Raw genomic sequence first — 18,026 nt, 5'->3', positions numbered from 1 at the left:
AACCAAAGGAGATTTGCAGCTTCAAGTTCAGTTCAGTTCATTCATTTTTTTTTTTATTGTTTTTTCGGGTAGGTTGTTGTTTGGTGTTTTTTTTTTTTTTTTGGATTTTCCACTTTGAAAGCGCTTTGTGCATGTTTGCGGCGCTGCTGTCTGCCCTTCGCGCCGGTGCTTTGCATCCGACCTGCGCCACCAGCCAACCTATTCATTCATCACGGTTGCAATCCGCGCAGTTGAGGACGAGCAGCGATTGGAGCCCAAAAGAAAAGCCAGAGTGACGAGAACGGTGGTTTTTTTTTTTTTTTTTTTTTTTTTGGCCGCTTGGGCACCCTTCCACAAACAGCCGCACGCACGGTCCGCCATCGACCACAGCATCACATCTGCTGACCATTTGGCTGATTCGCTCGTGTTCGCGCAATCTCGGCTGCCGAGCTTTTGTTTTCTTTTGTTCAATCGCTTTTCCTTTTTTTTTTTTAATATTAACAAAAAAAAATAGGGGAAAAAAAACAATGGAAATCGGCTCAATGCTTGTTTTTTTGCCACAACACACCAAAAACCTCGGGAAACGGGGAAAAAGCGACGATGACCAAACACTTGCTATCAGAGTATCAGAGTTTGGGGGTGTGGGGTGGGGAGAGAGATACGTGAAGTGGAGTCAAGTGAAGTGGAGTACCATTGGTGTCTGCGTTTGTAAATCACGGTTGAAGGCGGTTTTTGGGATTTTGTGCCGCTCACGCACATCCGAGCTTACAGAAAGGGTGTGTGTGTGGGTGTGTGTGTGGGTGTCGGTTTGACTTGCCCTCTCTGGTTATTGCCGCTGGATTTGTGCTTCTCGACTCTCCCTGTTTGCTCAGCCTGATGCACCAGCGTTCTGGTTTGACTGACCTTGCCTGTTTCGCTTGGTTTGGTTTGATCTCGGCATTTTCCCCTAGTCAAGTCTTTCACAACCCACAGCCAAAGAGCACAACATGGGCGACGAATCGTTCTGGGAAGTCGAGCAGTACAAGCGCGTCGTCGAGCGCGTCTCCAACGCTCCAAAGCTGTGCGACGAACTGGTCGCGTGCGTGGACGAGCGCGAAAACCTCGAAAAGGCGTATGCCAAGTCGCTGCAAAGCTGGGCCAAGAAGTGGGAGGGCCAAATCGCGTCTGAAAAGTCGATGGAGTTTGGCACGCTCAAGACCGGCTGGGGCGGCCTCTTTACGGAGGCGTACGGCAAGGCCGAGGCGCACCTGGCCATCATTCGCGACCTGCAGAGCGCTGTCAACTCGGCGGTCGACAAGTGGAAGAGCGAGAACTTCCACAAGTCCATCATCCACTTCAAGGAAACCAAGCTGGCCGAGGACGGCTTTGAGAAGGCCCAGAAGCCGTGGATCAAGCACAAGCACAAGGTCGACAAGTACCGGAAGCTCTATCACTCTGCGGCCAAGACGGCTCATGTGCTGCAAAAGCGCGCGACAGAGGCGGAGGGCAACAACCAATGCTCTGCCGAAGAGTGCTCCAAGATGGCCGAGAAGGCCAGCAAGGCCGCGCAAGAGGCGGACGTGCTGCGACAAAAGTACGAGGAATACCTGCGTATCATTACCGAATACCGACCCAACTACATTCGCGACATGAAGGAGGTCTTTGAGCGCTGGCAAGAATTTGAAGGGCTTCGCATTGAATTTTTCAAACGAACGCTTCTTGACTATCAACGCATTGTTGACGTTTCCAACAACGCAGGGTATGTAACGCGCGTTGAGGTTGCAAGGAGCTTTTGCTTGGTTGCAGGGTGTCTTTTGCTCATTCCATGCCTCCACTTTTTGGTTCGGTTTTTTTTTTTTGAACACTTTGCGCACACAGCATTTCGGCAACCTCCACCGCCTTGAACAGCATTCTGAACGGCATTGACTCAAATGAAGATCTCCACTCCTTCTCCCAGCTCAAGGGTGCAGACATGGACTACCACTGGCCCGAGTTTGAGGAGTGGACACCAAACACGCCCGACGACTTGGACGTTCCTCCATCGCAAGTAACACGACAAAACTCGCACTCTTCGCAAATGTCGGCATCTCCGACAACGACGCGCGCCTCTCCGCAAGCCCGGACCTTGCCGCCCGCCGCCGGCACATTCGACGAGGATTGGGGCGATTCTTCCGTCAAGGTGCGCGCTCTCTACGACTATGTGGCCTCGGACCGCGAAGAGATTTCCTTCAGCGAGGGCGACACTATTACGCAGCTTGAAGGCGAAGATGATCAAGGGTGAGTGAATCTTTGCTGCGCTGTCTTGTTGTTGTTGTCAGGTTTTTGTTTCTTGCTCGTTCACTTTGATGAGGGTGCTTGTTTGTTTCCAACCAGATGGTGCCGTGGAACAGTCAACGGCCGGACGGGCCTGTACCCCGCCAGTTATGTGCAAGCCATCTAATTCTCGACGCCATGTCTTGTCGCAAAAGCAAGCTGGACATTGCTTTTGCCGGGGTGTGTGTCTGCAATCGATTCCTTGGAGATTCGCCTGATTGTCGTGCTATTGTCGTTCTTTGTTTTCTTGTTGTGTTTATTGCAGCTGTTGATACTTGTGGTCAATGTACTGTCGTTTACTTGCGCTTTTCATTCGCTCAGTTTCAGTCATTTCATTCATTTTGACCCCTTCAGCAGGCACAACTCAGGCACAAAACCCTTCCCCTCCCCTACAACACCATGAGGCCGTTCGTCAAGATGACTGGCTGTGGCAACGATTTCGTTGTGCTCGAGGCGAGTGACCTCGAGTCGCTGGAAACCGCATCGACGGGATTTGGAGTCACAGCCACAACGGCGAGCGGATCGGGCCAGGCAATGCTCGACAAGACAGACATTCGCGCCATGTGCGATCGCCGCAATGGCATTGGATGCGACCAGCTGCTCGTCATTGCCGCGCAGCCAGTGCAGATGGACGCTCGCAGTGGTGCGCCCGTCGCGGCCGTCTCGATGCAGATTTACAATAGCGACGGATCCGAGGCCCTGGCGTGCGGGAATGCAACACGCTGCGTCGCACAGCTGTGGATGGATCGCGAGCTGGAGGACGACGCTCGGCGCGAGCAAGTCCTCGCTGCAGGGGAGCAGGTCGTCGTAGTCATCACGGCTTCACGAACGCTGCGATGCTGGCGAGCGCTGGATCGCAGCACTCCGTCAAAGACCATTCCGTCTACGACCATTGCGCAAGACCCATTCCAGAATGTCAATGTATTCGTGGACATGGGTCTGCCCGAGTTTGAGTGGACTCGGATTCCGCTTTCGCGCGACGTTCAACGAGGCTCTGCATTGGATGCAGTGACCGATCTCGGACTTGCCGACGCTCCCAAGGACGTTGCCTCACTGCTCGCACGCGGCGTCGCTGTTGGAATGGGCAACCCGCACCTTGTATTCTTGTTGCCCTCGGAGGAGCAGCTGAATCAGATTGACGTGCGCGCCGTCGGATCCAAACTTGAAACCAACGCGCTGTTTCCCCAGGGCGTCAACGTCACATTCGCAGCAATCGGACCAGCAGCTACGACCGGCAGCAACGCAGAGGCATCGCGCCGCATTCTTGCCAAGGTTTGGGAGCGCGGGGCTGGCGAAACCCTTGCTTGCGGATCGGCGGCGTGTGCCGTGATTGCCGCAGCTCAGCGGACCGGCGTGTTGGTTGCTCCTGCTGCCACAGCAGCCGACAATGCGGCCAACCAATCCGTTTTCAGCGTCCAAATGCCAGGAGGCACTCTGCAGGTTGGAATCAGCGCTCAAGGCACCATGGTTCTCGCCGGACCTTCGCGGGTTGTCTTTGTCGGTGTGTACTCGCCACCTTCTCAAAGTGCCCTCACGGCTCCTGCATAAAAGAGTCCAGCACAATAAACGAGACTTATCCAAATTTACTGTAGGTTGAAAGTCACAAAGCCGAATAATGAAGAAGCTCCAAAAGCTCTTTGAGCACTTTTTTACTTTTGATTTCAGTTGATGGTTTTCTGCATTTGACCATTGCATTTGCTTTTGGAATCACTCTCCATTATTCTGGTTTTGACGACGCAACAGGTACATCATAACGCATCTTCCGAAAAAAAAAAAAAAAAAAAAAAAGATGACGCTGTATTGCGCTATTGCGTTTCCTTCCTTCCGCTTTGTGCGCTGTTCTGTGGCTTTCACTTCGCCTCACGACGAGGCGCAACAGCCTCGGTCACACTTTGCATGTCTTTTATGTCAACATTCGTGCCTTGCGTGTGTGTTCTGGTCCCCAATCACTTCCTGGTTATGAGAATGTTTGGTTCACGGCGCTCTTCTCCAAATTTCGCCATTCTCTCTCCGATGCTTGATGCTCGGACTCGTTCGTTCCGTACAGTTCATTTTGAGTAGAAAAAGCGTATTGCTCATCACTCTGAATACTAAGGACTTGCTTGGCGGGCCTCGTTGAATGCTGCTCGTCCAACGCTCATTCTCGTGGCTGAGTTGGCGAATCCTGACGTGTTCGCTTTTTTGTATTGTATTGCATTTCAACAGAGCTCAACATTCTCAAAAGACCTTTGATTATCATCAAACCAAACCATAAAAAACTCAAGCATGAAGCTCGCCATCGTCCTCGTCATTGCGACGCTGGGAATTGGCGCACTTGCCGCAGTCATGGATCCGGCTCGCCCGATGCGTGCAGATGGCCGACGCGCGCCAGTGGGAGCACCCAGCGAAATCACAGATCTGAACGACCCCCAACTGCTGCAGGCGGTTAATTTTGCGACCGACTATGCCAACCTGGAGAAGGGCGACGAGCTCGGGGCCGAGCTCGCATTGGCCAAAATTGTTTCGGCCACTTCTCAGGTCGTGTCAGGCATCAAGTACACCATCACCCTGCAACTGAACGCCAAAGACGACGCCACTAGGACGTTTGATCTTGTCGTCCAGGTGCTGTGGCAGGCTTGGGCCACGCCAGCGTACAAAATCCTCCAGTTTGACATTTCCGAAACCACCGTCGCGGTGCCCGTGCCTGCGCCTGAGCCTGCGCCTGAGCCCGTGCCCGTGCCCGTGCCGAGGCCCGGAAGCTTTACGCCTGTCGACAACTCTGTGAACTCGCTCCAGGAAGATCCCTCCCTTGTGCTTGCCGTCCAAGCCGTGCTCGATCGCCTCAACGAGCCGAGCAACTCCATCAACCGCATCGTCCTTCTCGACTTGCTTTCGGTGCAGAAGCAGGTTGTCGCTGGCAAAAGGTACATAATGCGCTTCCTGGCCGGCATGTCGACCGACTGTCGAAAGGACGCGGCGTCTTCCGTGTTTGACGACTTGGACTGCACCGTTCCGTACGATCGCGTGTTTGCCGTGAACGCTCAAGTGTTTGTTCCTCTGCCTTCTGCCAACGCCGAGCCTCAAGTGTCGTCGGTGGATCTCGAGGTGCCCGTTTCGACCCTTCCGGGATTTGTCCCAAAAACCTTTCGCGTGGCGCCAGTCGGAACGTTTGAAGACGCCTTGCCGTCCACGCCTCTAGACGATCCGCTCGTTATGGACGCCATTCGCAGCATTGATACGACGGTGCTTGCCTCGCAAGAAATCACTAAGTGCAAGCGGTTTGTGACCTCTGTGCGCGGCGCCACGCAGATGCCAAGCAATTCAAATTCGATTTTCATGCGACTCGTTTTGGTCGTTGGTATGGACTGCGGTCCCAACTCCAACGGCCCTCTGTGGCAGCCGTTCCACAAGTTTGCCCTCATTATGGAAGGACAGTACGCCGACCCGCAGGGTGGAGAGTCGCCGGGCAACTGGAATGCACCCGACATGGTCCTCCGATGGCACTCGGTTCGCGCGGACGACCTTGGCACCACGGTCGAGGACAACGTTGGCGCTGGTCTGCCGCCCAAGCCTGACTCGCCGCCAGAAACGACCCCAACCGACACTGACTCTCCGCCGCCCCTCCTTGGCGGGCAAGTGACCATTCCGGACGTGTCCGCGAACCCGAATGCTCAGATGGCGCTGGCGTTCGGCTTGGCGACTGTCAACGAACGCATGAACCGAGATGAGCCGCTCGTGCAGATCTCCGTGCTCAGTGCTACCATGCAGATGGTCGCTGGCCGCATTTACCGTTTCCGCGTGCTTGTCGCGCCTTCGCATGCCTGTTCCAAGGGCCAGCCGATGCCCGCGTCCTCCGACCCAGCCGACTGCCCGCCCGATGCCTCGCAGAGCTTTGTCTTGGTGCTCGTTGTGCGCCACCGTGCGTGGGAGACCAACGCGCCGATGACTCTGCAGTCAATGACGGTCGAGACTGAAAACCCACCAGACGCGTGCGCCACCGTCTACACTGGCTATGCGAGCGACCCGTCTGGCCGCTGCTACGTCTCGAGCAAGATCGACTGCAGCAATCCATTCGAGTACAAGACGCTCGAAGAGTGCCAGCAGGCGATGGACAACCAATGGTGCCTCTCTTCGCTGTTCAAGTCGAAAGTGGTGCGGTACTCGATGATTGGAACCGCCGGCCTGTTTGTTCTCTTTGGCCTGGTAATGTTCGCCCAGAGCATGATGGCCAGGCGCCGTGCCGAGCGCGCCGTGTTCATGCCCACTCGCAGCGAACAAAAGCCCGACAACATCAAGTACATGAAGTTGAACGAGCTGCAGCAGCGTCCGATGTACTAAGCCACAGTGCTCTACGCTGTCGTCAGGCCTCAAAGCAACTTGGAACGGCTTTTTGTTTGGCGCCCGAGTGCTTGTTGTAAAGAAGGATGCGTGTGTTGGCGACTTGTCAATCCGCTTTTGTTTTAGATTTGTGAATAGCAAGTGCATGCCTCCCTGCATATCCTCGATTCGTAGTGTTGGTGTGTGTGTGTGTGTGTGTGTGTGTGTGTCATTTTTTTGCTTCTGATCCCTTCAAAACTGACACGGCAATGATTTGCTTCTTGGCGACACGGGTCAAAGGGTTGCAAGTACGAAATTTGTCTCAACGCACGCTCTTTTTATCATTTTCTACACGTCCTTCATCCATTCCATTTCACGCATTCACTCTTCATTCTTTCATTCATTCACTCATTCAATTATCGTTCATTCGTCATGGTTCAAAATCGAGCACCCACTGAAGCCGAGCTGGCTGATCTGAAGGCTGCGCTGGCCAAGCACGGCCAGGAGCATCTGCTGCACTTTTGGCCGACGCTGACGGACATCCAGCGCTCGCACCTCTACGCTGACATCAAGTCGCTGGACCTCGCGCGTGTCAATCTCGACTTTGTGGCTGCCATGAAGACGTCTGGCGCAGAGTCGCAGAGCAAGCTCGACGCGCTCATTGCGCCGCTGCCAGCAGACCGCGTCGGCTCCACCACGGACAAGGCCAACGCCAAGCAGTGGCGCCAGCATGGCCTCGAAGTAAGAGAGAAGGAGAAAAGGTGCATGGAGCGCGCGTTGCTGGGGTGGCGCAGTCGGTTTGGGAGGATGTGAGGAACTGTGCGTTCACGCCTTACCGACCGACCAGGCGAGGCGATGAAGCAGCCGTCTTTGAGGAGAGGACAGTGAGATTGTATCAGTGTGTTGTTGGGGGTCGCACTTGCAGAACTATCGAAGATCATGAGCGGAACGGCCAGAACGAACGTCAAACATCGTCAAAACGTCAAAAAACGTCAAAATGACAGAAACGCACGGCCTGCCAAACCAGATTAGGACAAGATCGAGACTTGTTCCTCCTCTTTTTTTTTTTTTTTCAACTTCCTCCTTTGTGTGCACTTGTGTTCCAACCGACGTCGTTGTTTGTGATCTGAGTCATGCAGCGTTTGCAGAATGAGCACAATGTGCAGTGGATGGCAAAGTCTCGTCCTTTGAGCCCTTGACAACTGACTGATTTCTTTCATTCGTGTGCTCCTCCTCCTCCTCTTCCTCTTCCTCGTCGGGTACAGCTCATTGCAGATGGCAAGTGCGCAGTCTTGCTCCTCGCGGGCGGCCAGGGCACACGTTTGGGAACGGCCGACCCCAAGGGCATGTACGATGTCGGCCTTCCCTCGCACAAGTCGCTCTACCAGCTCCAAGGCGAACGCATTGTGCGATTGCAGCAGCTCGCAGCTGAAACTTCCAAGAAGGCATCGGTGACTCTGATGTGGTATGGTTTCATACAGCAGCTTGATGCTGACCTTTTGCGCATTCGTCTCACTTTGATTCCCTGTTTCCCTTCTCTGTTTTTTTTTTTTTGTGTGTGTTCTTCCTCACATCACAGGTACGTCATGACCAGCGACACGACAGACGCCAAGACGAAAGAGTTTTTCGCCTCGCACAACAACTTTGGCCTGCGCGCAGACCAGATCTTCTTTTTCGAGCAAGAAAACATCCCTTGCATGTCGTTTGAAGGCAAGATCATTCTGGCGTCGCCGTGGCAGATTTCGCGCGCCCCGAACGGCAACGGCGGCCTGTTTTCGAGCATGGAGCGCAGCGGGGCCCTGAGCGACATGGAGAAGCGCGGCATTGAGCGCGTGCACGTGTATGGCGTGGACAATGTGCTTGTTCGTCTCGGCGACCCCGTGTTCTTTGGCTACTGCTCGGAGAAGAAGGTTGACTGCGGCAACAAGGTGGTCGCCAAGGCCTATCCGGACGAGCCCGTCGGTGTGCTCTGCCTGTGCGAGGGCAAGCTGCGTGTCGTCGAGTACTCTGAAATCACAAAGGAGACTGCTGCGCGGACCAACGCCGCCGGCGAGCTCGTGTTCAACGCCGGCAACATTGCCAACCACATGTTCTCCGTCCCCTTCTTGCGCGCCCTGCTCACTGAGCACCGCGACGCCCTCGTCCACCACGTTGCCAAGAAGAAGATTCCGTTTGTCGACGTTGCCTCCGGTCAGATTGTGACGCCCAAGGAGCCGAACGGCGTCAAGCTCGAAATGTTTGTTTTCGACGTCTTCCCGCTCTCCACCAACTCGGGCGCCCTGCAAGTTCTCCGCGACGAAGAGTTCTCGCCCTTGAAGAATGCCCCTGGAGCTGGCAAGGACTGTCCCGAGACGTGCCGCGCCGATTTGCTCAATCTGCACGCCTCCTACGTCGCAGCCGCGGGCGGCCGCCTTCTTCCCGATGCCGCGGTCGAAATCTCGCCCCTTGTCACGTATGCCGGCGAAGGACTTGAGCCTTACACCATGAACAAGATCTTCAAGGACACGACGGTGGTTTTGCCAAAGTGAGCGCAGTGTTCCGGTTGAGCTTTGCTTCGGTGTGTTGCGTTTTTTTCCCTTGTTGTATCGATGCTTGTATGTGATCTAGTTTTTGTATCGACAATCAAACGATGCTTGTAGTATGAGCTGGTTTTTTTTGGTGTCGACCATCGTCCTGAAAGGGGATTGAGCGTTCAATTTTGGGTTTGAACGGAAGCACCCCTTTGGCTTCTTCTTCTGAACGCGATTCGAGAGTTGGAACTGGTAAAGTAGACCGTTTACTTGCTGCTGGTGTGTCGAAAAATCTTTTTTAAAAAAAACGGTGTATTGTAAAATGAAAACAATGGACGCAGGATAACCGATCCATCAAATGTACAGCCTGTGTTCGAAAACAAAAAAAGTCGCAAAGGACCTAACTCTCCTGATGATAGGAGGCAGCAATAATATAAAAATAACCAAACCGAAACGAAGAACGAGACAAACATAACAACAACAATCACAACAACGGTAACAAAATGGAACGTGCAGCAGCCATCAAGACGGATGCACTCAAACGCATAAGGGGGGACAATCACAAGTGGTGCCCGACTTTACTGGTGCGAGACGCCACTAATGTTGTGGCTGCTGAGGCTGGAGAAGCCAAAGGGAAAGTTGTTCTCGAAGGCAACCATTTCGGCGGTGCTCACGCTGGGAATGGGCTGGAAAAAGTTGCCAAAGGGCGTGAGGCACGTGGCCGTGGAAGAGTCGGTGAGCGTCGAGGCGTCGATGGCTGGCATGGAGGCCGATGTGCTCAGCAGCGTCGAGGCGGAGGAGGACGACGAGTAATCCTGCGCCAGGAACTGCTCGAACGTCATGTCGTTGGCAGCGGTCGCCAAGGTCATGCGGGCATCCGCAAACTGACCAAGCATGGGCTGGAAGAAGGTGGTGCTGGCAACCGGGGCCGGGTCGTAAAACATGGCGGGGCGATCAAGCATGCCCACACGCTGCTGGTACGACTTGAGCTGCGCCATGATGGAGGCGTAGTCCTGGTAGTCGCTTGCATCGGCCTGGGTGGGCTCCGACCGGGACGGACGCAGCGTGGACGACGCAAAGAGGTTGGTGTGGTTTTGCTCGTCGCGCTCGTGCAGCGTCTCGAGATCGCTCTCGGATAACGAGTCGGACGAGCGACGCTGGCGGTACGAGCCGCCCATCGAGGCAGCCACGGAGGGGATGACGCTGCTGCTGTGACGGCGAGCAATCTGGGGGCTGGTGGGGACCTCCTCGGCCTCGGCGGCGGAAATGTGGTTGGTGTAAAACACCAGGCGGAGGGTCGAGTTGGGGGTCGGATCGCTCAGAATCTTCTTGATCAGACCGCCAGCCTTGCGCTTCTTGGTGCGGCCGTTCGTGTTGTTCGGGTCAAACTCAAACTCGCGGTAGATGAGCCAGCCAGCCTTGGTCGAGTACGCCTTGGACCACAGGCGGTTGTCCGTCCAGCGCTCAATCTTCTTGCCGCAGTAAATGTAAACATGGCCAGTGTTGATGGCGGATTTCTCCTCGGCAGTCAAGTGCTGGCGAATAACGCGGATGGCGTTGTTGCGAGCGTGCGCAAACAGGGAGGCAGCTTCAAAAGGAGCGGCGCCTTGGTTGTCGGCCTCAGGGGCGTGCAGGGTGGGAGTCAGTTGAGCGGGCATTCTTGGTTTTTGTGTGTGTGTGTGCTTGGCTTGTCAAGGTCGAGATACTTGATCGATAAAACAAAAGAATGTTACAAAAGAGGATTGGTTGCTAGGCCGAAAAAAGATTGAGGGAGGAAAAGACGTATGGCGAAATCGTGGTTCCGGCGAGGTGGAGGTATCCGACAAAAATAAAAAATCAAATTAATCGAAAGCGAATTTGAAGGGAGCTGGCAGGACCAGTTTTGGGTTGAGCTGCTTGGCAGATCTATCAAAGAGAAACGGTTGAAGTACAAAGGAAAAAAAAAACAAAAAGAAAAAAAAAAACAGGAGTGCGATAGGAGGACAAAAAACAAAAACAACTTTGTGTGAGCAATCAAAAAATTGTCGAATGATGGCAAGTTGGGGAGGGAAGGGGGGAAGGGGAGAAGGTGCACGCTCGTTGGAGCACGCGCAGGGCAACGAGAAGAGGAAGAGGAAGAGGAGGAAGAGGAGGAAGAGGAGGCGAAGGGTGTTGCAAGAGGAGGAACCGGAGGAAGTTGCATTGCATCTGAGTATTTTGACAGTTTTTTTCGCAATGACAGGAGAAATTCGCTTTTTTCCACGCCAAACCACTTTGCCCCGCACTCGGCGCACAAAGACAGCTGGAGCGGACTGCAGTGTCAAAGCGCTGGTTGTGCACGTTCAGCTACGTACAAGAGTGGAGAGCGCGCAAGCGGAAGAAGAAAGAAGAAAACCAAAAAGAAAAAACGAAAGAAAAAAATGTGATAGGAAATCGATCAAAGAAAAATACAAATAAAAATAAAAATGGAGTGACATGTCCCAAATCGGACGGCGTTCCGTTTCATACTCGAATCGATCCGATGCCGATGGTGTTAACAACAACAACACACATTTTTGTGTTTCAACAAAACAACCAGCCAACCAGAAATCGGGCTTTCCACTGATCTACGCCAACACCGACCCCACACATCAGACACCTGGAATCTGGCGTCTTTTTTTATTGTTTCAGATGTCGGTGTGGTTTTTTTAATTGACGGTTGTCAGCAGGGCGGGGCGGAGAGCGTGGGGAAGAGTGGAAAAAAAACAAAAATCCCGCGAGCGCGAGTCAATTTTGAAACGCACTCTACGACTTGCTCTCGCCCATGCAGCAGCGGCCAGGGCTGAATTAAAAAGCGAATTCCGGTGACACCGGAAAATAAAAAAAGGAGGAACTGAATATCAAATAAAAAACGCTCGAGTTGAACGGAAAAGCCAAAGAAGAAAAAAAAGCAAAAACAAAAAACACAAACTCGCCTCATCAGGATTTGATGAGTTTGAGAGGTGTTGCTGCCAACCCACAAGAGCAACAGGTGATGGGGGCATGTGGGGTCGGTGAGCGCTGCAGGCGAGCGACAAAGTTGTGACTCCAACCATGGCTCACACGAGCAGCTCGCGGAAATGTCAGGAACGCCCTCGCTTGGAGGGTGAAGCAAGCCGTCGATAGGATGAATTTGACAGAATGTGTTTGCGTTTTTTTTTTTCTTTGTGTTTTTTTTTTTTTTCTGGCCGATTGGCATCGGGTGGCGACCATTGCGAATAGCAATAGAAAAAAGGCATGACGCATTGATGACGCATCGTGTAGCAGGGTAGAGGGGAAGAGCGAGAAGAAGCGGGGGGGGGAGATGGCGAGAGAGCGGAGGCGGGGGAGAGGGGAAGGAAGGTGAGAGGGGAGGGAATGGGAGCTGCGAACGAAACGCCCTCCAAAGATTGTCCGCTGCGAATGCCGCGGGATCTTTTATGGCAGAGGAGAGAGGAGAGGGAGGCAGAGATGTTGAGAGCGAGGGTGTAGAGAGAGAGAGAACGATAGAGAGCGCGAGAGAGCGCAAGAGAGTGGATGGAGCGCGAGAGGGAGCGAAATCAAAAACAAAACAACTCGCTTCAACTCACTGTCAACGCTTGTCAAAGAAAAAGCAAAATGCAAGAGTGAGCGTCTTCCATCTGCGTAAATTCATTCTTTTGACGGAAAATGGGATAAATCGCGAAGGCAATTGCCCCGACCCAGGGGCAGGATGGAAGTTGAAAGGACGATGCATCATTTCGATGCTGCGATTTGGCTGATGCTCTCTCTCTCTCTGGCGCACGCCCCACTCCATCCGTCCTCGGCACAAGCTCACTTTGGACAACAGCGTCATGCGAAAATCGCGTGAGAGGGACCCGATGGGATTCCAAGCCCCTTCGCTGATCGATTGGTAATTGATCGATTTGACAATGATCGATTTGACATGCGTTCGGGGGATTTTACACGTTTGGAATTGTTTGTTTTTGTTTTTATCCCGATTCCGATGGTCCATCGCAGCTCGGGACGATGATGGGAGCAACAACAATGCGCCACACCATCGTTGGGTAACAATCATGATGGATGGAGGAGACAATGCGGATTGGAATCATGGGCAGCGGCGCTTTATGATTCAATCGCGGGGCTTATTCCAATACTGGCAACCGCATTCTTCCCGGAAAATGTTGAGCTCGGGTATGTCGCTCCACTACCCTGCATGAACTGCGCAGAACGCTCCACGACGGCTGAGGGAGCGCGACCAAACAAACCGAAACGAAAGGAGGGGTCCGCAAGGCACCGCGAAGACAAATAGAACGTTCGGGTTTTTGGCAATCCATGTTCAGGGCAGGTTTACTCATCCACATGCCGCTCGTCTTGCGCTGCAATACCGTCAAATGGTTTGTCAAACTGGAATTTTCATCAATCCATAACATATTCAGCAACTCAGCAAAACCTCAGCAAATATCGTTTCTCTCTTGTTTTCTCGTTTGCTGCGTTTTCCGTTCTCCGTCTTTCGATTTTCTTACGCTGCGTGCAACCAAACTCGAACAAAAAAAATGCCTCCATCCAAAAGCAAGAAGAATGGCTCGACCAGTGACGACAGTGATGACTTTGGTATCTTTGCAGTGGCCGGCATCGCGCTCGCGGCCGGAGCTCTCATTGGAGCAGGACTGAAGGCGGTCTACGACAGCGTCACCGCTGCTCCTGAGCCAGCGCACCAAGTACGCCGAGACCAGCCCCAGCGCCCACCCATCCCCATCCCCAGCAGCATCAGCAGCATCATTCTCCTCGTCATCACCATTGCATCGTGCACAGAGCCAGCACGCCTTGTCCGAAGTGTTGGAGGCCTTCAACTGCCCCATCACGCAGGAAGTCATGTCCGACCCGGTCTCGACCCCGTACGGCCACTGCTTTGAGCGCGACGCCATCGAAAGGTGGCTCCAGACCCACAAAACATGTCCGATGACCAAGAAGCCTCTCACTCAAGCACAGTTGTTTCCAAACTACACTGTCAAGGCAGCCATCGAGAGCGCCCTCGCGTCATCAACATCCTCGTCGTTGCCATGCTCTTCCTCAGCGTCTGCGTCTGGCGCTGAACGGGTGCCACGCGTGGCAGACGATGCGGTGCAGGTCACACTCGCCCCTGAGGCGCTGCGAGCGGGCCTGCGTTGCCTCGATCCAGACACGGTGCGCGCGCTGTGCACTGGCGCCAATTGGAACCCGGCCATGGCCGAGAGCGTGTTTCTGCTGCTGGATGCGCTTCCGACGTCGAATCAGTCAGTCCCGTTCGCAGTGACCAACCGTGGCACTGTGCCGCTGGTGCTCGTTGCACAGCGTCACCGTCCCTTTGCCTCTTCTAACGTCCACGACGACGATGGACGCGAAACTGGTCGTCTGACCTTGGCGCCTCAACAATCTGCTCGACTCGCCATCTCCAGCACTTGGCGACTGAATGTGCAGCTCCCCACACAGGATGGCTTGCCCAAGACAGTGCTACTGGCGGTTGATGAAGCCGCCGCCCTCGATGGCAGTCCATCATCGTTGCCGATGGTGGAGTAGCCGTTCGTCGTCGTGTGTTATCGTTAGTGTCAGAGGAGCCAGACTCAAATTGTTGTTGATAGATAGTAAACGTTTCCAAAAATGTGTTCATCCGTTGTATTCAAAAGCCAGAAGAGGGGCCGTCTGCCACACACAAAGCTAGAACGAATAAAACAACCAGCTCAAAGCTTAATCACGGGTCCGCTGTAGGGTTCGCGCTTGACACCGACAGGCAGGTTGGCGCGGTCGCGAACGCGGATCTTTTCGTAGACAAAGTCGCTGTAAGCACCGCGAGGGATGAAGCGGCCTGCACCTTTGACGGTCATCAGCTTGCCGTGCGCGTAAACGACCTTGCCTCGGCTGATGGTGACGAGCGGCACACCGTGGACGGTCATGCCTTCGAAAATGTTGAAATCAACGGCCTGCGACAAGGGGGCAAAAAGGTGGAGAAATGGATATCAAGGCCAAAGGTGAGCAAAGAGAATCATACAGCAAGCACCCAAAATAAATAAAAAGCTCGAGTTGGCTGTACATGGTGGTGAGTCTTGGCAGAGATGGTGCGCGAAGCTTCAGCATCCCAAACAACGAGGTCGGCATCCGAGCCAGCCTCAATCCTGCCCTTGCGAGGATACATGTTGAAGATGCGCGCCGCGTTGGAGCTGGTGGCGGCCACAAATTGGCTCGGGCTGAGAATACCAGCATGGACACCCTTCTCCCAGATGATGGACATGCGATCTTCGACACCGTTCACGCCTAAACGCGAAAAAATTGGCACCAAAAAAGACACGAGGTTGGAAAAAACCAATCAACCAAAACGGATCAAACACACGAAAACGGAATCAAACACACGAAAAAGTACAAACTCACCATTGGGAATCTTGCGGAAATCGTCCTTGCCAAGCGCTTTTTGGTCGGCGTTGAAGGTGCAGTTGTCAGTGCCGGTGGCCTGCAAGTCGCCATTTGCCAGCATGTGCATCAGGTAGCCAGGCGTCGAGTCGTCGTTGCGCAGCGGCGGGCCCATGACGTAGGCTACAGCAATCAGTAACCAGCAAGGTGAGAGGAACAGCTACAGAAAAACACGGGGATTGCGTGACTGAATCAAACCCAAAACAAACCAAACCATACCCGCGGCGTGACGCCAGTCGTGGTGCCAGCAGTGATGGCCGGTGGTGCCCAGACCAGCCGCAATCGGCTCGCCAAAGACAACACAGCCACGGCGACGAGCTTCGGAGATGCGATCGGCTGCGCTCTTGGACATGACGTGCACAACGTACAACGGCGAGTTGAGCTGTAGATTGGAAGTTAGTGTGAGAGTTAGCAGCAAACCAATGGACAACAAAAAGCGGCGCAAAGTCGAGAAGGGCTGTGCGCCAATACCTGATTGGCGAGCATAATGGCGCGGTTGGTCGCTTCGGCCTCCACCTGCGCCAAAACGATTCGAGCAACGAGTCAAGACAAAATCAGGACAACACAAAACTGGCACGCCAGGACGCTCGACTGCTCCTACACCAGGACGCTCGAAAAAAAAAGCTTACCTCTTCCGGTCGGCACATGACGTGACCTTCCGGCCCTGTAATGCCGAGATCAATCATGCGGCGCGATTGCTCGTCGATAATGTCGCCATTCTCGGCGTGGACTTGCATAATGGCGCCAATGCTCTTGCAGTGCTTGAGAACATGAACAATCTGCACATCAGAGCGTAGCGGGAAGGGTTGAGATCAGCTGTTCATTGCGGCAACCCTACGTTTCGCAAACCTTGTCGTCGGGGAGCTGGAAGACGTTCTTGTAGGCCATAAACACCTTGAACGAGTTGATGCCTAGTGCAGTCAATGGAGGGTGCAGTCAAGTTGGTGATGCGTGGCCTGAATGCAATAAAATCATCAAGCTTGAGGCCTACCCTTCTCTCCAGCGATAACAGCCATGTCGCGAGCCACAGATTCGTCCCACCAGGTGATGGCACAGTGCAGCGAATAATCGCAGACCACTAGAAATTGTCGTTGGGAGCATGTGAGTTTTGCGCCACAAACCGAGTTGAAACGGACTAAAGAAAGACGCAACTTTCTCGTACCTTTCTCGTCCGCCCAGCCACGCCACTTTTCGACGGCAGCAAGAGGAGATTCGCCAGCCATTCCAATCGCGAAATCCACTACACAGATGGAGCACAGCAATGTTAGAACATCAACAAACCTTTGAAAAACAAAAAACAAAAAGCAAAACAAACACAAAAAAAAAAAGAACGGCTTGTTTTACTAATCATGGTCGTCCCGCCAGCCACTGCAGCCTGAGTGCCAATGAAAAAGTCGTCCACCGAGACGGTGCCCATGAATGGGAGCTGGAAGTGGGTGTGCGTATCGATACCGCCTGTCGATCACAACAGAAGATCATACAATAAATACAATCCATTCCAAGCCGATAGTGACGAGAACAAGTCGAGCAACAGTCCCTCGTCCACCACCACCACCACCATCTCAGCAACCGTATCAACTGCGCAGTGCTACGAAAGGGCAAGCGAGCGCAGGCGCAACGACGCGGAGACGCACCGGGAAGAACCAGCTTGCCAGTCGCGTCGACGACTTCAGTGCCTTCAGGAACAGCGAGGTCGAGTCCGACTTGCCTGTGTGCGCGTGTGTGTGTTGGCAGCAGTCCCAAAACAGCAGATGAGTACAAGCGCACATGCAGGTGCCACAGGACGCGTCTGCGCAATGCATCTGGAGCGGGTGCAGCTCACTGCCGCAAAAACCCAAAACCCGCTCAACTCGACTCAAACAACAGCTCGACCAGTCTGTCACTTTGTACACTGCACTCAAATCAAACAACACCAAAGAACAGGAACACAACGATAAAACAAGACTTGTTGCACTCACTTGATGATGCCGTCTTCACAGTGGACATCGGCGCGGAAGCTGCGATCGTCGTTCACGACCGTGCCGCCCTTCACAAGCAAATGATGAGGCATTTTTTTTTTGTTTGAAATGTCAACAATGGAGTGATCCAGATGGGAATTGGATTATTCCGATGCTCGTATTTTGATCTGCGGATGATTGAGTGAAACAATGTCCAAATGCAAAAAACAAGGGTTGGCTTGGGATGACCAAGTGAAGGTCGAGCGTCAAACAACGCATTTGGCAGATGACACTAAAACGCATTGATCATCACGCAGCAGCATTTTGTGAGCGAACAGGCGAACACGATCGGCAGCAGCATTGGAAGCATGTAGAAGGGGTCGATGACTGGGCTTTGGTTTGACATTCACGTCAGTCAAAGAGTTTTGCAGTGCTGTACTTTTGCGCAAAAGGCTGGGAAGCTGATAATAATGAATTAACAACTATTCGAGCACCCACCGTGCCAAACGGTAACCCGCGTTGCGTTGCGTTGGTGTTTCAAAAATTGCACGCATTTTTGGGCTTTTCAAGTTTTCCCGCCAAAATTTGCTCTTTTCCACTCCTTTTCGATTTT

General features: G+C 53.4%; 7 protein-coding genes across 7 annotated transcripts; 5 read left to right on the top strand and 2 right to left on the bottom strand.

Annotated features, from left to right (window-relative positions):
- The first annotated feature begins 43 nt into the window (after positions 1–43).
- Positions 44–2,577, top strand: CAOG_00211 (hypothetical protein). Its single transcript, XM_004365025.2, has 4 exons — positions 44–68; positions 930–1,717; positions 1,837–2,235; positions 2,332–2,577. Exons 2-4 carry the CDS (start codon positions 966–968, stop codon positions 2,396–2,398), a joined length of 1,218 nt encoding a protein of 405 aa, XP_004365082.1. The 5' UTR covers positions 44–68; positions 930–965; the 3' UTR covers positions 2,399–2,577.
- Positions 2,578–2,617: 40 nt separating this feature from the next.
- CAOG_00210 (diaminopimelate epimerase) lies at positions 2,618–3,819 on the top strand (the record flags this gene model as incomplete). Its single annotated transcript, XM_004365024.1, has 1 exon — positions 2,618–3,819. The coding sequence occupies exon 1, from the start codon at positions 2,671–2,673 to the stop codon at positions 3,817–3,819; it is 1,149 nt and encodes a 382-aa protein (XP_004365081.2). The 5' UTR covers positions 2,618–2,670.
- A 154-nt stretch (positions 3,820–3,973) lies between these two features.
- On the top strand, positions 3,974–6,748 carry CAOG_00209 (hypothetical protein). Its single transcript, XM_004365023.2, has 2 exons — positions 3,974–4,014; positions 4,477–6,748. Exon 2 carries the CDS (start codon positions 4,537–4,539, stop codon positions 6,586–6,588), a length of 2,052 nt encoding a protein of 683 aa, XP_004365080.1. The 5' UTR covers positions 3,974–4,014; positions 4,477–4,536; the 3' UTR covers positions 6,589–6,748.
- A 205-nt stretch (positions 6,749–6,953) lies between these two features.
- On the top strand, positions 6,954–9,234 carry CAOG_00208 (UDP-N-acetylhexosamine pyrophosphorylase-like protein 1). The gene is made up of 3 exons (XM_004365022.2): positions 6,954–7,308; positions 7,833–8,032; positions 8,147–9,234. Exons 1-3 carry the CDS (start codon positions 7,000–7,002, stop codon positions 9,093–9,095), a joined length of 1,458 nt encoding a protein of 485 aa, XP_004365079.1. The 5' UTR covers positions 6,954–6,999; the 3' UTR covers positions 9,096–9,234.
- Positions 9,235–9,377: 143 nt separating this feature from the next.
- Positions 9,378–14,473, bottom strand: CAOG_00207 (hypothetical protein). The gene is made up of 2 exons (XM_004365021.2): positions 12,644–14,473; positions 9,378–10,982 (listed from the first exon to the last, which is right to left on the bottom strand). The coding sequence occupies exon 2, from the start codon at positions 10,733–10,735 to the stop codon at positions 9,656–9,658; it is 1,080 nt and encodes a 359-aa protein (XP_004365078.1). The 5' UTR covers positions 10,736–10,982; positions 12,644–14,473; the 3' UTR covers positions 9,378–9,655.
- Positions 13,589–14,591, top strand: CAOG_00206 (hypothetical protein; the record flags this gene model as incomplete). The annotated part of the gene is made up of 2 exons (XM_004365020.2): positions 13,589–13,753; positions 13,848–14,591. The coding sequence occupies 2 exons, from the start codon at positions 13,589–13,591 to the stop codon at positions 14,589–14,591; spliced, it is 909 nt and encodes a 302-aa protein (XP_004365077.2).
- Positions 14,592–14,674: 83 nt separating this feature from the next.
- CAOG_00205 (dihydropyrimidinase) lies at positions 14,675–17,540 on the bottom strand. Its single transcript, XM_004365019.2, has 12 exons — positions 17,435–17,540; positions 17,111–17,184; positions 16,821–16,931; positions 16,639–16,716; positions 16,468–16,554; positions 16,326–16,387; positions 16,106–16,255; positions 15,948–15,992; positions 15,696–15,858; positions 15,438–15,599; positions 15,103–15,323; positions 14,675–14,992 (listed from the first exon to the last, which is right to left on the bottom strand). Exons 1-12 carry the CDS (start codon positions 17,524–17,526, stop codon positions 14,753–14,755), a joined length of 1,485 nt encoding a protein of 494 aa, XP_004365076.1. The 5' UTR covers positions 17,527–17,540; the 3' UTR covers positions 14,675–14,752.
- Between the last annotated feature and the right edge of the window lie 486 nt (positions 17,541–18,026).

The sequence above is a fragment of the Capsaspora owczarzaki genome (assembly GCF_000151315.2).
Source record: "Capsaspora owczarzaki ATCC 30864 unplaced genomic scaffold supercont2.1, whole genome shotgun sequence".
Lineage (NCBI taxonomy): Eukaryota > Filasterea > Ministeriida > Capsasporidae > Capsaspora > Capsaspora owczarzaki.
This window is presented reverse-complemented; position numbering and strand designations above follow the sequence as displayed.

Bases quoted from the DNA above. Each gene is read 5' to 3' on its own strand.
- CAOG_00211 (XM_004365025.2), top strand. From the start codon at position 966: ATGGGCGACGAATCGTTCTGGGAAGTCGAGCAGTACAAGCGCGTCGTC. The intron at 1,718-1,836 runs GTATGTAACGCG...TTGCGCACACAG, and splicing joins GACGTTTCCAACAACGCAGG to CATTTCGGCAACCTCCACCG. The intron at 2,236-2,331 runs GTGAGTGAATCT...GTTTCCAACCAG, and splicing joins GAAGGCGAAGATGATCAAGG to ATGGTGCCGTGGAACAGTCA.
- CAOG_00209 (XM_004365023.2), top strand. From the start codon at position 4,537: ATGAAGCTCGCCATCGTCCTCGTCATTGCGACGCTGGGAATTGGCGCA.
- CAOG_00208 (XM_004365022.2), top strand. From the start codon at position 7,000: ATGGTTCAAAATCGAGCACCCACTGAAGCCGAGCTGGCTGATCTGAAG. The intron at 7,309-7,832 runs GTAAGAGAGAAG...CGTCGGGTACAG, and splicing joins GGCGCCAGCATGGCCTCGAA to CTCATTGCAGATGGCAAGTG. The intron at 8,033-8,146 runs GTATGGTTTCAT...CTCACATCACAG, and splicing joins GCATCGGTGACTCTGATGTG to GTACGTCATGACCAGCGACA.
- CAOG_00207 (XM_004365021.2), bottom strand. From the start codon at position 10,735: ATGCCCGCTCAACTGACTCCCACCCTGCACGCCCCTGAGGCCGACAAC.
- CAOG_00205 (XM_004365019.2), bottom strand. From the start codon at position 17,526: ATGCCTCATCATTTGCTTGTGAAGGGCGGCACGGTCGTGAACGACGAT. The intron at 17,185-17,434 runs GTGAGTGCAACA...ACGCGCACACAG, and splicing joins TGTGAAGACGGCATCATCAA to GCAAGTCGGACTCGACCTCG. The intron at 16,932-17,110 runs GTGCGTCTCCGC...TGTGATCGACAG, and splicing joins TGGCAAGCTGGTTCTTCCCG to GCGGTATCGATACGCACACC.